Source organism: Callospermophilus lateralis, chromosome 2 (genome assembly GCF_048772815.1).
Source record: "Callospermophilus lateralis isolate mCalLat2 chromosome 2, mCalLat2.hap1, whole genome shotgun sequence".
In the NCBI taxonomy this organism is placed as follows: domain Eukaryota; kingdom Metazoa; phylum Chordata; class Mammalia; order Rodentia; family Sciuridae; genus Callospermophilus; species Callospermophilus lateralis.
In genome coordinates, this window is record NC_135306.1 from 123,645,770 (window position 1) to 123,662,678 (window position 16,909).

A 16,909-nucleotide genomic window follows, 5' to 3' on the forward strand; every position below is an offset into this window, starting at 1 on the left:
GGGGATTGAACCCAGACATGCTAAACCACTGAGCCACATCCCTAGCCCGTTTTATTTTTTATTTTGAGACAGGTTCTTGCTAAATTGTTGAGGGTCTTAGTTGCTGAGTTTGTCCTTGAACTTGTGATGTTCCTGCCTCAACCTGCTGAGTCCCTAGGACTACAGGTGTGCGCCACCCGGCTTTGTTGGCTGTTTGTATTTCTTTTTTGAGAAGTGTCTCTTTAATTCATTTGCTCATTTATTAATTGGGTTATTTGGTTTTTTGGTGCTGAGTTTTTTAAATTCTTTATATATTCTAGATATTTTTCTATCAGAAGAGTAGGTAGAAAAAGATTTCCCCATTTTGTAGGTAGAACCAAGTTCTTCAAAAGTGTTTGTTTATGCTTATTTTCTCTAGTTCTTCTCATTCTTTCTTAAACCTATTCCAGTAGAATTTTTATCCCTATCAATTCTCTGAAAACAGTTTTTCAATGTGTCATTTATAAGTGAATAATAAAAGCAATAATACCACAATTTATGGTTACACCTAAAGTTTTACTCTGTAGGCTTGAAAGCTGTATTAAATTGAATTCTGTTTAGATCGGTCAAGAAAATTTGAATAGTCACGTAGCCATTAAAAATATTAATTCAGTGGGCTGGGATTGTGTCTCAGTGGCAGAGGACTTGTCTCATACATATGAGGAACTGGGTTCAATCCTCAGCACCACATGAAAATAAATAAAATGAAGGTATTGTGTCCATCTACAATTTAAAAAAATATTAATTTTGTAATTTTTTTTCTAGTATAGTTAAGTAGTTTAATGCTGATTTATTAATTTAATAGTTTTTAAAGCCTTTCTTTTCCCTCAATAAAAAGGCCCAAATGCTTAATTTGTGTTTGGACAAACACTAATCCCAAGGTTATGTAAATTTTTTCATGAAACAGAAAAAAAGTGAAATGATCCTTATTTTGTTTTCTGAGGCTTATGTAAAGAATATTACGAAAACTGGTAAGGAGAGTGTACCAAAAAATGAATTTTTTTTGGCTTTAGTTTCCCTTAGAAACAGCGGGAAAAAAAAATCTAGCAGCGTGTAAAACAGGTAACATGACTTAAGTTTGGCTTATTTTAGATATGCAAGATTTAATTAACATTAGAAATGTATCCAAATGGCTGGACATGTGAGGTAGGAGGAACCTGATTTCAAAACCCACAGAAATTTAGGGAATCTCTGAGCAACTTGGCCACACTGTCTCTGAATAAAAAGGGCTGGAGATGTGGCTCAGTGGTTAAGTGCCCCCTGGGTTCAATCCCCAGGACCAAAAAAAGAAGTATACAAAATGTTTACACCTTAATAGAATTTTAACTTACTATACATTTAGCATAGTGAAAGTCTTATTCAAATTTGAAAATGCTAGGTATTATGTATTATATCATGAGTATTAAAATTCAATTTTGAGTAGAATACTGTGGGTCATAGTTCATGACACAACTAAATTTGATCAGTGTGTGTCAGATGGTCTCAGAGGTGGCAAAATGTGAGTTAGGTCTTGATGGGTAATATTTTGTCAGAAAGTTGAAGCCAATGTGTTAAGTAGAGAAAGTAAGGTATGCTAAACCATAGCTGTGGCATATGGGAGCAGTTAATTGAAATAAAAATAATGTACAGTAAGGATGTTCTGAAATGGCAAGAAGATGAGACTGGAGATTTGTGCCACTTATGGAGACTTTGCCTTGCTTCTTGTTCAAGTTGGAACTTGCCAACCCTGTGAGAATTAGAAAACCAGTCAAAATTTTTGAGCATTGTACCTATTTTTAATTGTTTATATTTAATGTATTGTCTTTAGAAATAACATGTATAACTCTTTTGCATGCTTTTGTGTATTTATCTTACTTGAAGTTAAATGCTTCTGCTGATAACTTAATTTTTTGTTTGCTATGTGGGGATCAGGATTTATTATTGGGCCACTTAATATAATTGTTAATTATATAATATATACTATTATATTACCACTTAATATAATTGTTAAATTTCTTCTGTGTTGTGTCCCTAATTTTTAAAACCACTTATGGCTGATATCTTTCACCAAGCTGTTGCCTAAGAACTTTCCAATGAAGTATGTGATAGAGGCCTCATTAATTATATTATTTATATCCCATTCTTTTTTACTTTCTCTTTTGCAATTATATGTAATAAAGGCATATTTTAATACATGTCTTTTAAAGAGATACTTATGATTTTATTAGAATTTTTTGGTTGAGTCCCATCCTCTGCCCCCCAAAGAAAAGTCTTTGGAATAAGCTTTCATTAATTGTTTTTTTTTTTTTTTTTAATAAGTTGTTCAAAACATTACATAGCTCTTGACATTAATTGTAATTGCCAGGGCTTCTTTTTATTTTTCCTTTTATTATTGTATTGGTAGATAGAAGGCATATTACTCTAAATTTGTGAGAGAATTTTGAACTTAAATTAACTTTATAAATGTATTCGTTCTTAATACATTCCTTCTAACTCTCTAAAAATGTTTTAATTTTCTTCATTATATATTTTTTACTCAAGGTGTGATTGCACAGAAAAGTTACAGAACAAATTTGATTTTTTGCGCTCACAGCTGAATGACATTTCATCATTTAAGAATATATACAGATATGCCTTTGATTTTGCAAGGGTAGGTGTGCAGTTTTTCTTCCTTAAGTCATTGTAATTGTTTTTCATCTTAAGACCATACTTAACGAAAATTTTTTCACTTATTTTAGGATAAAGATCAGAGAAGCCTTGATATTGATACTGCTAAATCTATGTTAGCTCTTCTGCTTGGTAGGACATGGCCACTGTTTTCAGTATTTTACCAGTACCTGGAGGTATGCATTTTTAAAAAATTTTGATTAAATATTTAAAAAACAATCTGATTTTAAAATATTGAGGAACCAGTCACTTTTAAGTCCTGTACTTTTAAACATTATTCATGAGTATTGAAAAAATTCTGTTAAAATGTGTATATTTCTATTGTCATTTTTAGACACAAGTTCATGTGATTTGATATATCCTTTACATAAGAATTTGAGGAATTAGGGGTATAGTTTTGTGGTAGAATGCCTGTTTAGTGTGCATTAGACCCTGGGTTCAGTCACTAGCACTAAGTTGGAAGTGAGACCTCCAAAAAATTTATTTAACATAGATATTTTTCATGCAAAATTATTTTCTTGTGTCTTAGAAAGAATCAATGCTAGTAAACAAATCTCAAGCAACTTGTCTCATACTGAAATATATTTAAGTACCAGTTCTTGTAATAAAGCTTCCCTTTTGCATTTAGATTGACTATGAAGAAATAAAACTAATATTTTATGTCCACAAGTATGAGAATGACTTTAATAGCATGCTTGACTTTACTGATTACTAAAAAAAGAAAAAAGTATACTGAATTTATGAAGCAAATATTCTTGGAGAAGGGTATCATTGTTCTTACTAGCACAGTGGTTCTAAAACGATACTATTCTTTTTTACATTGTTTTATCTAGTTTCATATCTGTTTTCATTGACTTCTTTTCTCTTTTTTTGCATTGGGATTGAATACAGAACCTTACATATGCTAGGCAGGTGCTCTGCCACTGATCGTCATCCTTAGCCCTTTATTTATTTATTTATTTATTTATTTAAGAAAGGTTCTCACTAAATTACCTAAGTTGACCTTAAATTTTGATCCTCCTGCTTCAGACTTCTGAGTAGCTGGGATTACAAGGATGTACCACCACATCCAGCTTATGCTTTTTAATTTTTTCTTGGTATAGTTCTTGCTATTTTTTGAATAAATAAGTTTTTCCTTTGGAAATAATTTCTCATAAAGCTGATATCACAGCAAGTTGTCCAGAGTAGTTTTACTTAAAACTTATAATAAAGAACAGTGGCACTTATATGAAAGAATTTTTTGCACAATAAATTTTTAAGCCCAATAAAATGAATATTTTTCACGAATAGTTCTTACCTTTCTCCTGTTTCTATTTTTAGGCAAAATTAAATTTAACTGAATGTAAAGACATTCACCTCTGAGAAGCTAAGTTGAAAACTAAATATTTTCACACACTTGTTTATATGCAAACTATTTGACATATGTTTTCTTTTTAAATCATTATAACACCATTTTTAAGTTAAGTTTTCTCTCCAGGAAATGTATTCTATTCTTTTTTTTTTTTTGGTACCAGGGATGAACCCCGGGGCACTTAACCACTGAGCCTCATTCTTACTCCGCCTCCCACTTTTTAAAATTTTTGAGGTAGGATCTTTCTAAGTTGCTTAGGACCTCACTAAGTTTTTGAGGTTATATTTGAATTTGCAGTCCTCCTGCCTCAGTCTCCTAAGCCTCAGGGATTATACTATACCTGGCTATGGGTTCTATTCTTAAGTAACTTTCTCAGGTCCTTCAATTAAGTGACAGAAGTGGAATTTGAACCCACTATTTCCATTAGACACCAGCCTCAAAATGTAGTTCATGCAAGACATATACTTGGAAGGAACACAAGGGAACTTTCTAGAAATGGGAAATGTTCTATATCTTGATCTTGTTGTAAGTTACACAAGAACATACAGATAGAAAAATTGTGACTTTTAATTATTAGTATACTTGTACTTACTAATATTATTCAAAAATTGGAGAAAAAAACTAGTAGTCCTCAATATGTAAATGCACTTGAGGATTCTCTAAGAACACAAATAGTTAATAGAGAAATAAATGTTTTAGGAAATGCCAAAGCAGACAAAAAATTATAATATATTGACTGAAGTTAAATCCTATTAAGTAATGTTTGTTCTAAAGTTCACAGCAATTTGTTTTGATTTCCACAGCAATCAAAGTATCGTGTTATGAACAAAGATCAGTGGTACAATGTATTAGAATTCAGCAGAACAGTTCATGCCGATCTTAGTAACTACGATGAAGACGGTGCTTGTAAGTATGGTGTATTTCTATGAAAATAAAATTCCTAAAAATATTATGCATTTGTGGAGCATTAACATAACAGTTTTAAACATCATAACAGTAACTTTTACTGTTTAGCCAGGTTATGAGGAAGGTCAAGAGCTTAGATTCAGTAATATTATAAAATTAATTCTGGTAAATGTTTCCATTCCTTAGTAACCATACATAATAGCTAAACTTAAATGATAATTTCTGCATTTAGAAGCCAAAATTCTGCTTTGTCTTTTCTGTAGAAAAAAAAAATCATGATTTTAAAAACAAGAACTATACTAGAAAAAGCTTTAAAATTAATGATGGTACCTATTAATGATATGGCAGATAATATCAATAACTCACTACAATTTCAACCTTTCAATTAAAATATTTGTACTCTTTTTTTTTTTTTTTTTTTTAAGAGGTAAAACTTTTTAATCTCAGAGTGCCCCTCCCAATTTTCAATCCCCCCATCTCTCTCCCCTACATCAGGGCCGGAGAGTGAGGCCCCCTGCCCTCTACCTCTGGTGGAAGAGGGCTCTTTAAGGCGCCTGTGGGGGTGGGAGAAGAGGAGCGGGAGCTGGTTCCATCCTGGATGCAAGGACAGGCTTAGGTTGGCAGGTTTTTGTGGGATAGAATCAATGAGGTGACGCAGACACAGGATTGGGCCATCCTTGATGTGGCCAGGGTCACAACTGTCAGGACTAGGGGCAAAAACGACTCTTAAGTGGATAAAACAGATTTGGAGTAATGATTATTTAGATGGGCCAAATTACTCTCTAGAATTATATATTTTTAGTTTTTACTATTATTTTGGTTTCACACGTTGTTTTAATGTTCAGAGCAATTAACCTGGAAAAGGAACTTTCCTTATAAACAAGAATTAAAATGGTGCATTTAAACATTTACTTTGTGTTTATCTTTATACCATGTCCCCTTTTTAGAATAAAGTCTTTTATATGGCCAATCCCCCCTTAACAATCTTATAATACTTGGGAATGTAACAGAACTACTACCTTAATCACTTTTTACATTATAATTAAATGCCAGAATGCTATGGAAGAGGTTAATAGTGACTCAGTTATTAGAAGGTTCATGAAACATCTTGCAAAGAAAATTGCTATGAATACCCATTGTAGAAAGTCCCACCTTTTTTTTTTTTTTCGGGCAAAATGGAAAAGGCTAAGAAAATAACAATATGTAGAAGAGGGAGACTGGAAACAAAACAGGATAGGTCAGACTATCATTACTAAGCATATGGAGAATTTGTTATATAGTTGGAGAGATGAGTTTATTGAATTCTAATGAGACTTGTTTCATTATTTCTAGGGCCCGTTCTTCTTGATGAATTTGTTGAGTGGCAAAAAGTTCGTCAAACATCATAGCAAGAACTATTGTGAAGAAAATGCAAACTTTTTGATTCCCACATGTATACAAACTAATGAAATGAGGGGGAAAAATCCAAAGGGTGCATTTTCATTCATATGAAAGACTTCTCATAGTACTTTTTTTTTTTTCCTTTTTTTTAAAGGAAGTTTCCTTGTTACATGTGAGCGGCATTGAGCCACACCTCTTCTGAGACTGAATATTGACATTTTTGTTTCAAGTTATGTTTTTAACATTTATTTCAGAACAATAAAGATTCAGATTTGTGACAAAGGCCTTAAAGTGAAGATGTCCCTTGAGTGTCAGAGTGGTATTTATTTTTGTAAGTTTGAATTCTTGATTTTTGAGGTTCAGAATTACCATGAATTTGTGAAATTTTAAAGATTTTAAGCAATCTTAATATCCGGCAATGTAGTCTGCTGATGGTATAGCTCATATTATTTATCTTTGCACAATTAGGAAGAATAATTATTGGCCTTGACTTATAATGATTTTCTGATGCAGCTAGTAAAAAACATTTCTAGATATTGGAAGTGCTCCAACTTTCAGCTGTGGGTATCTGTAAAAGCTGTCAAGGTCTTATGTACGTATCTTATTTGAAAAGTTTGGAAAGATTATGTTAAGTTATTTTGTTTTTTGACCATGAGATATTTTTAATAAGCATAAATGAGCCCTGCATGTGTATATTTAACATGAATTTTAAGTTTTGTGTATTTCTGTCAAAGAATTTCATTTACATTTGAAGTAGCAAGGTTGATATATTAATGGTCTCAAAATCAGACATTCTTTTAAGAGCATTAGGATCAATATTGAAGTTGTATTATCATTAATACAAATGGCATATTTATGATATTTTTAATTATTATTTTATAATATAGAGAGTTTTGTTGAGAGCACTGTTATTTTCCTTAAGAAAACTTTAGCTTTGATTTTTGTGGACTTTGTTAAGATATGTAAAAGAAAAGAAAATAGAATAATGGATCATGAGAGAACTCTGTCTTTAAGTGCAAACTTGGTGATGTCATTTAACATTGGTAGTATTACAATTTGGCTGTTTGTCACAATTTTCTGACTGTTGGCAATACAGTATCTTGAAGAAATGACAGCCTTATTCACATAAAAGTCACCTTTTGGTTAGCAGCAGGCATGTTTTATACATTCCTTTTCAAACCATTCAATATTCCAGCGATAAGAAAACTTGGTTCACATTCACAGTTCAATCACAACCTCAGTAATATTCATAGACTCATTGTATAAATGAAGAGAACTAAAGAGGTTATTTGTTCATAATAAGGAAATTTCTGTTGATTTAAAGTAAAGGTTGGTTGTTTTGATAGTGAATTTGTTTAATTAGTGATTTTCAGTATTAATTACCTAAGGGAGAAATAGCATTTTGAAACTTATTGTTTGCTTCTTGGTTAATGAACATAAAGTGATTGCCAATGTTTTACTTGCCTTCTTAACAAGATTATTTTGTACAGTTTTGTAAAACACTGATAAAATAGTGGAAAATAATTCTTTTCCTCAATACCTTTAGATAAAGATTATTTTCTTGGAATATTCCTCTTAAGGGTTAGAATTAGCAAATTATTAGAAAGGAGCACATGAACATTTGTGATTTAGTATCATGAATGATGTTTTAACATCAAATTAATAATATAAGAAAAGGATTTACATTGTAGAATTTCTAATATAATTGACTCTTCTAAGGTACAAGTTAAAACAATTGAAGAATAATGTCCACTTTTGTTTAATTCAAAAGAATTTAAGTGAAATCTTACAAGTTGTTACTTTATAACTTGAACTAATTGTAAAAATCTTTGTAATCTTTATGATTTGAGTAAAGTGAACACTCAAAACTTATAGGGGAGACTTTAAAAAAATTTTTGCTTACAGTAACTATCCAAGGGTTCCTTTAATATTTTGGCAGGGGTTGGTTCTGAATATGAAAATTAAATTCACTTTTTTTCTGCCTAAAGTTAGTGGTCCAATCCCACACTGGTCATGTGCCTGTTTTACTTTCTTGCTCCATCTGTTTCTCTTACCTTTCTAAAGCCATATAACACTCACCTAATTCAGTGGCATATGCCTGTGTAACCCCAGTATCTTGGGAGACTGAGACAGAAGGATCAAAAGTTCAAGGTCAGCCTCAGCAACTTACCTAGACCCTGTCTCAAAATTTAAGAGCGGGAGGGGGGGGGTGGACAGGGGCCTGGGAATGAAGAAGCTTGGTGGTTACGTGCTCCAGAGTTTGATCTCCACTACCCCCCACCCTGTTTACCTACTTTGCCGGCAAATTTACTTGGCCTTATTCATCAGGGCATGGGCTGTGTCCCTTATCTCCTTTCTTAATTTATATTTGAACAACTTTCAGTTTATTGGGAAACTTATAATCAAGATGCTAAGTGGTTAAGATATTAACTGGTCAAGATGTTTAGCAAAGAGGACAGTATTAAGGAACTTGCAGTATGAAGAAGTCTCCTAAGTGTTGTGGCTCTTTTTTTTTTTTTTTTTAAACTAAAGTGCCTTCCCAGGAATCCTGTTGTAAAATCTTTTAATTTATTTTCTTCGTATGGAATGAAATACTTGATGGTGCTTTATAACATGGAGTTGACTTGCTGCTTATAAAATAGTTTACAAATGTAATACTACTGGAAGAAAGTAGAGTCAGGTGTTGATTCTTTGTGGGAGGTTGGAGTAGTTGCCTTCCACAAATCCATGGGGTCAATAATTTTTAATAAGGTATGGTCATTTAGAAAAAAATTGACCAGGGATTCGGGTAACATAGTATGATAAAAATGTGTATTACATGCTGATCTGGATCTGTTACCCTGTTTTTCTCTTACTATCTAACGATTTCTTGTTTTTAAAATGATAAAATTCTTGACAATACATTTTTAATGGTTATATTTTTATGTGTAATGTGAGACCTACCATGGGATTATTAAATTGACCCTCAGGATTATATATCCCTTAAATACAAATGCCTTTTTATCTAGCAAACCAAAAGTGTATCTTAACAATATTGAATGCCATCACTTTTTAGTGTGAGGGGGATGAGGGTGAGAGTAGAATTTTGACATAACTAGAGTTTTTAAGGCATGCACAATTATGTGGAGTGGTCAGATTCTAGACAAATGAAATACATTGCTAATAAAACAAATTTTGAATTGTATCTTAAGCAAAATGTCTTTTCTGCCTAGTCACTAATGGGAAATTATGAAAGGACTTACTGAAATGTGTAATGTGCTTAGTTTTTGAGGAGCAATTAGTAAGAATGCTGACGTCATTTGTTTTACTGCCTTCTTGATGAAGTATTCTTGATACTATTGTGACAATTCATAAAGGGATAATACTTTGTTCTGGCTTTTAAGCCTGAAGTTTTTAGCATATCTCTCACATGCTTCCCAAATGTCTAATGCAGCAAATAATTTGAGGGCATTTAATGCATGTAATTTAAATACATTTTTTTGTTAAAAAGAGAAAAGTTAGAAAGCTAAAGAATTTTTTCTTTTTCCTAGAGAGAAATTCTTTCTTAAGGAAGTATATCACTTCTTGAGTGATACTGGAAAACATCACAAGGAAACATTTCAAAGAAGGAAGCATTTTCTCTTCAAGAGAAATGAAAAATAGGAAAACTGTAAATTTCCTCAGTAGGAAAGACTAGTGTGAATTATTAAATATTCTGGATCATATAATTTTTAATGACTTTAATTTTATCACTTTCATGAATATTTAGCAATAACGAGACAAAAATATTACAATTCAGTCTTTTTTGTTAATAGACCTAGTTACCTATGATTATACTGTTAAAGCCCAGAAAACATTATAACTTTTATGATAAACTTTATAGATTGTGGAAATGAATTGCTGCCACAACCTTGGATAAATTGTACTGATATTGTAGATATTTTTCTAGTGAATTTTTACTTCACTGGAATAAATTTTTAAAAAATATTTATTTATGTATCTTTAGTTTTTTAGGTGGATACATTAGTTTGTTTTTATCTGGTGCCGAGGATTGAACCCAGTGCTAAGCGAGCATTCTACCACTGAGCCACCACCCCAGCCCCTGGAATAAATCTTTTGATGTTTAATTTATTTGTCTTTTCTTAAACACTAATAAAACTGATTAGGCATTTACTGTATCCACCTCACAATCTTCTGTATTCTATGAGTACAGATAGTGTTTCCTTAATTCCTTTCCCTGATTAGTTGTTACTTAATGTGACCCTTTTCTTTTTAAGATGGATACTTCATTTAGAATCCTTTATAATACACCTTGTTTTTATATCAGTTCTTACAAGTTAAAGCAAAACAATTTTATTAAAATTGTCTTAGCCTTCCTAAAAATTTTATCATTTGAGGAGATATTGTCCTGCTATTTGGCTTTTCAGGTCTACAGTATTGATGACTTTTCATACTTCATGGTTGGTTTAAATTAAAATTGTGGACTTTTAAAAGCTTGAAAATATATAAAATGCATATGTATAAAGCAAGATTTCCCCAAAACTCTATCGGGTTGTATGTGTGTGTAGAATTAGTAGTTATAGTTTATTTTTCCTGTAGAAATAAATCATAGTTAAAAGCCATGAAGGTTAAAATTTTTGCTTTTATATGGCTGCTATTATTTGAATTTGTGAAAGAAAAAAGACAATACTTTATTTGAACAACTTGTCACTAGAGATTTTATTTTTACTTTATCAAATTTAGCAAATCAATTTTTTTTTAGTTTTAAATGAGGTTTACATATTTTACCTGTACTATCATGCAAATGAAATGACTTAAAGCAGGTTTAGGCACAGTTAATTTTGACTACTTATCTATTTTGGATTTGTATTATTCTTTGAAATTACTTTGAATTTTGAGAGTTTATAAAAGTGAAATCTGAGAACTTGAGTTTGGTTTCTTCTTTGCCACATCTCTGTTACTTTTAAGATAGTCACTTGACTCTTGTCATCTTTAGTTTTTTTCTGTAAAACAGCAATAATTCTACTAGTATTGTCAGGAAGTACAAATGGGGCCCTAAATATTAAAAGAGTTCACTTTGGTGTTTGAACAAAAAGTGATTAGTTAAAATAGTTCACTCTGCCCCCAACAGATTACACCATCCTACATGGGAAAATAGCTGGAGTTTACTATTTTATTCTACCATTTAAAAAAGATAATCAAACACATTTATTTATGTTTCAGACCAAATCTTTAATTCAGCAAATTTTAACTACACCAAGAAGTATTCTAGCTCTGGTATATCATAGGGCATAGAATAGAGAGGTCTCTGGTGTTTATGTGATTTTTATTTGAATTGGTTTATATTGTTTATCAAATGGTGACAAAATTATTTGGGGGAAAATAAGTCAAGGAAGGCATTACAGAGTGTGAGTATAAGGTTGCTATTTTAAATAAACTGTATTCTAATTTATGAGACATTTGACCTGGGATACAGGAGCAATTGAACAATATGGTTGGTTATCTGGGAGTACCAGTGTTCTGGGCAGAGGAATCCTGCTAAGGCCATGAGCAGGTAACAGTTTGCTAGGTGTCTTTGGGAAGCTACAAGATCAGAGTAAATGTAGTAAGCTAAAAGAGTATTAGCAATAGAAAGTGAGGTTACAGACATAGGGAATAATAAAGACTTACTGAGTGAAGTAGGAAACAATTAGGGTTCTGATCAAAGCAAGGATATGGGGGTGAATAAAATTTAGAGAATAATACATTGGAATATTGAAAGTGGTCATTTAAGAGTAAAAGATTCAGGATCATGTTTGAGGTAGGAATACTGAGGATTTCGTTTGGGATTTGTAACAGTAGATGTGCCTGTAAGATGTCCAGAGGGAAATGTAGAATAGTGGGTAGTTGGATATTTGAATTTGGAGTTCAAAGATAAAGTCTGGGCTGGAGATATAGGTAATTTGGAAGTCAACAGTCTATGTATATATATCACGACATGGATGAAATCACATAGAGAGTAAATGTAGCTAGAGAATAGAACTGAATTGAAAACATAATTAATGAACTTTTAGGACCACCTTTTGTGATTTTAAAAGTAGAAATGTTATAACATTTTCTACCACATACACCAAACATTACTTCCTATAATATAGAAACATTTTAAAACCAAGATTGATAACATACATTTATGTATAAACAAATGGCAAAATGAAGGGGGAATATCTCATTCCTTAATTCTTAAAATGAGACTTTTTGTTGTGAATGGTACAGTCTTATATTTTAAGAATATATTTCTATGGTGGTCAAAAGTTGCTGTCGTGATTCAGTTTGATAGTTTTAGCACTAGAGGGCAGGATTGCTTCTAGATTGTGAAGAGTGAATTTGTCCAAACATAATCCCTACATTCATTCTCAGTGAATGCACTTGCTTCTCAAGTGACATATTTACCATCTACTGTGTTTTATTTCTCTTGCTGGGAAAGTAGAAAGTAAAGGTAAGCTTAACTTTTAGTCTGTCTAGGACTGTGATTGATAGTAACACATTTGCATATGAAGTCCAAGGAAATTCAAGGTAGTTTCCCCCTTCAATAATGGAAATCTGGACCCAGTTATTATTGGTACTTTGAAGTACTCATCACTGTGCCTAGTTTTTAGGTTAGTTCATAGTGTTTGAATAAATAAAAAATAATAATTTTAAAAAGTGGGATCAGGAAGTTGGGAGTCTTTGCAAAGTCTGATTTTATTTGGATTTCTTTCCCCCTCATGGCTGAGGATCACGCCGAGGGCCTTGCACATGCTATGTAAGCACTCTGCCACTGAGCTTTTTGCCTTATCCCCTCCCACCACCTTTTCACATTTTCACAGACAGGCTTTCCTATTAAGATGGAGATGATTCCACTCTATCTTTATTCCCATGCCTTTTTCTGATAGTTTAGCTACAAGAACAGTTTGTAGCCATAGAGAATAGAAAGTCAGTCTTTTTACAGTCACCAGAGTGAAGAGAAATGATAGGTGTGGAAGGTGGGCAGTTCCTTCTGTCTGGCTTGTATCAGATTGAGACCTTAGATTGAGATGGAACCTTTCAGAATGAAGGTACTCTGTTACCTACATTCTACCCTGAAAATTTTCCCACACATGGGCCTTAAAGTATTTCTGGTCTTTTTAGTTTCCCTACTTTAATTTTCTTGCCTATAAAATGAGAATAATAGTTCTTACCTAATTGTATTGTTTTGAGGATGAAATGAAACAATACCTGCAGTAAATATTAATAACTACATTGTTCTTTGAAAAAACAAAACTAAATCATTGGTCTTTGTAAATTGAATTTGTGTTCAAATATTATATAGTAGAGCAACTAAGTGGAAAACAGTTAATCCACTAATATACACTTAGAAATACAAAACTGTTATTGATGTGAACTAATCTGTATTATATACTTGTTAACTTGGGCACTATAATGAAGTGATTGTTCTAAAGAATATTAAATATGACTAAATGAGATGATAAATTTACAGTGCTTGGTACCAAGTAACAAGCATTCAGTAACATGAACTGCTATAGCTATTTTAAAAAGTGGATCAAAAAAAGTGGATCAATTTGATTTCATAGAGAGGGCTCTTTAAAAAAATATTTTTATTGTTGATGAAATTTTTTATTTTATTTATTTATTTATATGTGGTGCTGAGAATCAAACCCAGTGCCTTGCACATGGTAGGCAAGCCACAATCCCAGCCCCCTGCAGGGCTGTTTTTTAACAAAATAAATAAGCTTATAAAACAAAAATACTATATGGTCTTATGACTTTGTTTGATTCCCTTATTACTTTGATTGATTGTGTAGTAGCAAGACCTTTTCCCAAAAGAAGTTTTACCTAGAAGTAAAATATTTAAAACAGTTAAAGTAAGAATCTCTACATCCTCCCCACTTAATGGAACTACTGGCTCTCCATTTTTTAGGTAGTGGTGGTACCAGGAATTGAACTCGGGATCATTCTACCACTGAGCCACATCCCCAGCCCTATTTTGTATTTTAATTAGAGACAGAGTCTCAATTGCTGAGCGCCTCACTTTTGCAGAGGCTGGCTTTGCATTCACCTTCCTCCTGTCTCAGCCTCCCCAGCAGCTGGGATTACAGGCGCGCTTCACCCACACTCGGCTCCAACAGCATATTTTGAAAACCACTATTTGCACATTTGTACTTTGACGTGTCAAATGTGAGCAAAGTAATAGTGGGAAAACTGGATTTAGGAATTTCTATTTCATTCTCTAAAAAGCCAAAAAGTAGCTGGCATTGTTTTAGTGTAGAATAAGATAAAAAAAGTTTCAAGTATCAGAGGAATTATTTTATTCTAGAATGACAGCGTTTATGATGACTTATTATCTGGAGCTATTCTGAAACAGTAATATAAAAACTACCAATAGATTTGGGATAGACTTAACAATAAATGAATGTCCATGGCTTAAGGCTTCACCATATCTCCTTATTACATAGAATAAATAAGTATAATTCCTACTCCTTTCTTTTGAGGATTGTGATTCTCAAAAAGGAAACAACTATAAGCAGGGACTGTGATGTTTATAGGTGTTCCTTACTTGTAGGTCCCCCTCATAATGTGTCTATTGAATAAGTGAAAAAATTTGTATACCTATCTCTCCACTTAAAGTGCAAGTGCAAAGTAGACCATTTTCCATTTATCTTTTTATGTACAGATCCACCAGCAAATTAAGTTTGTTTATTGAATAAATTGAGCAAATGCACATTTATATACATAAAATGTTTCTATATCTACATTTCCCTTAGACTAAAATTTTCAAGAATGGAAACCATGTCCTCAGCTTAGTGAAGTATGACTCATAGTAGCTTGTCAAAAATATTAGCAAACTAAATAGAACTTAAGTTTGAGAAGTACCAGAGTAGTTTCATAACTTTGCATGGTGTCTTCCTAATAGACTCAAAAATTATTTCATGATTGAAGATCGAGATCCACTGGGCATTTTCTAGAGTCTGCCATTTGAACAAATGAGCAACAAGCTATAAGAGTTAAGAGGAGAGTGAATTCTTATAGACCCAAATAGGCAAGATTGCTTCTCAGAGCAGATGAAATGGTGAAGGTGGTATTTTAAAGTCATTATTTAGACAACTGGAGAAAAAGTCACCTGGAAAGATCGATAAGGAAGGCATAACATGAAAGAAGCCCAGGACTTGGAATTCGAAGATTTATATTCAAAGTCCTTGATAGTGACCACTTGACTAAAGAATCACTTCTTGGTTTTCTTCCTCTTCTGTGAGGTAGAGTAAGATTAGAGTGCATATTGATAATCTACTTAAAATTGCATTGTTTGTCTAATGCTCAGTAAAACCTAATACTGTACTTTGAAGACAGTGGGTTCCAAGTATTTTTTTTTGAATGTTAAAGGATAAGTGATATTTGACTAATGGAAAGAATGGAGCCAGCGGAATGTCAGCTCTTAATCAGCCAGTAAACTGGTTAATTCTTATGAGAAGAAAAACTAGTATGTGAAGTCACTGAATCTCATGATCCCAAGAAAGACTTTTTAGATCAGTTGGAAACTCTTGAGACTCTAAAGTTATGTCAGAAGTGAATAAGTAATAGCTTTTCATACTGACATTATTTCTAAGGTTGCTGCTTTGTTGAAAGAGGCAAACCACAAGATAAAACATGCAGAAAATCTTTTTAAAAAAATAGCTTCCTGAAGGAATGATGCTTCATTTGCTTTACTGTCTTCCACTTTGCTTAACAAGTAAGTCATTTTTCCCCCATAACCAGTTTGTTATAAATATGGTCATAAGATGGTTACATTGGCTAGTCTGATCTTACAAAATAAATGAAAAAAATTGACAGACCACTAGTGAGTAAGGGAAAATCTGACCCTTCTTGCACTTAGGATGTATGAATTGAAGATCATCAGTATAGTCTTTAACTCTCTGATGATTTGATTTATTGGAACTTCTTGTTTAGTCCAGATTGCAGCACCTTTCTATGTCTCTTGCATATTCTGCATCTACTGTCGCTGTAATAATTGAGGGCTCTCCTCCCAATTCTGGGCTTGGTTATCCTTAAAGAAACATCCTTTCCTTTCTGCATTCTTTGAGTCACTACTGATCTTGTATATACTTTTTTGAGTGTCTATAACACTGTATTGTAACAGCATATTCATATATGTTTTCTTAACTAAGCTGTGAGCTCCTAGAGAGCAGGGGCTGTATGTTTTAGCTTTATCCTCCAATGCGCAGAACTATCTACAGTATAGGAAAAGCATTCATAAATGGAACAAATGAATACATGAGAATGAACAAATGAATGTTTTTGCTTGTGTTAGATATCTAATATATTTGTATTTTTTGTTTACTGTATGGCAGACATTCTAGTATAATCTTATTTTTAATGTTGATTTATTGAAGTAAATTAATGCAAATCAAATGCATATTAAAACAATTATATTTTGCCACCCAAATTAGCATAGATTTAAAATTGATAATACCTATGGTTGATGGCATATGGAGACAGAAATTTTTATGCTTTACTGGAGGGACTATGATTTGGCATAGCCTTTCCTGGAAAGTAGGAAGATATATTCAAAAGCCTTAATAAGTTTTATATCTTCTTACCCAGCCATCCTATGCCTAC

At 32.4% G+C, this 16,909-nt stretch overlaps 1 protein-coding gene across 3 annotated transcripts in view; it reads left to right on the forward strand.

The window, feature by feature from the left end:
* Window positions 1–9,485, forward strand: part of Dcun1d5 (defective in cullin neddylation 1 domain containing 5) — a 30,586-nt gene extending 21,101 nt beyond the window's left edge. For all 3 annotated transcript variants that reach the window (XM_076846469.2, XM_076846470.2, XM_076846471.2), the window contains 4 exons: window positions 2,539–2,647; window positions 2,736–2,840; window positions 4,819–4,921; window positions 6,254–9,485. In XM_076846469.2, coding sequence (XP_076702584.1) covers window positions 2,539–2,647; window positions 2,736–2,840; window positions 4,819–4,921; window positions 6,254–6,309 — 373 coding nt within the window. In that variant the 3' untranslated portion in view covers window positions 6,310–9,485. The remainder of the gene's footprint in view (window positions 1–2,538; window positions 2,648–2,735; window positions 2,841–4,818; window positions 4,922–6,253) is intronic.
* The last annotated feature ends 7,424 nt before the right edge of the window (window positions 9,486–16,909 follow it).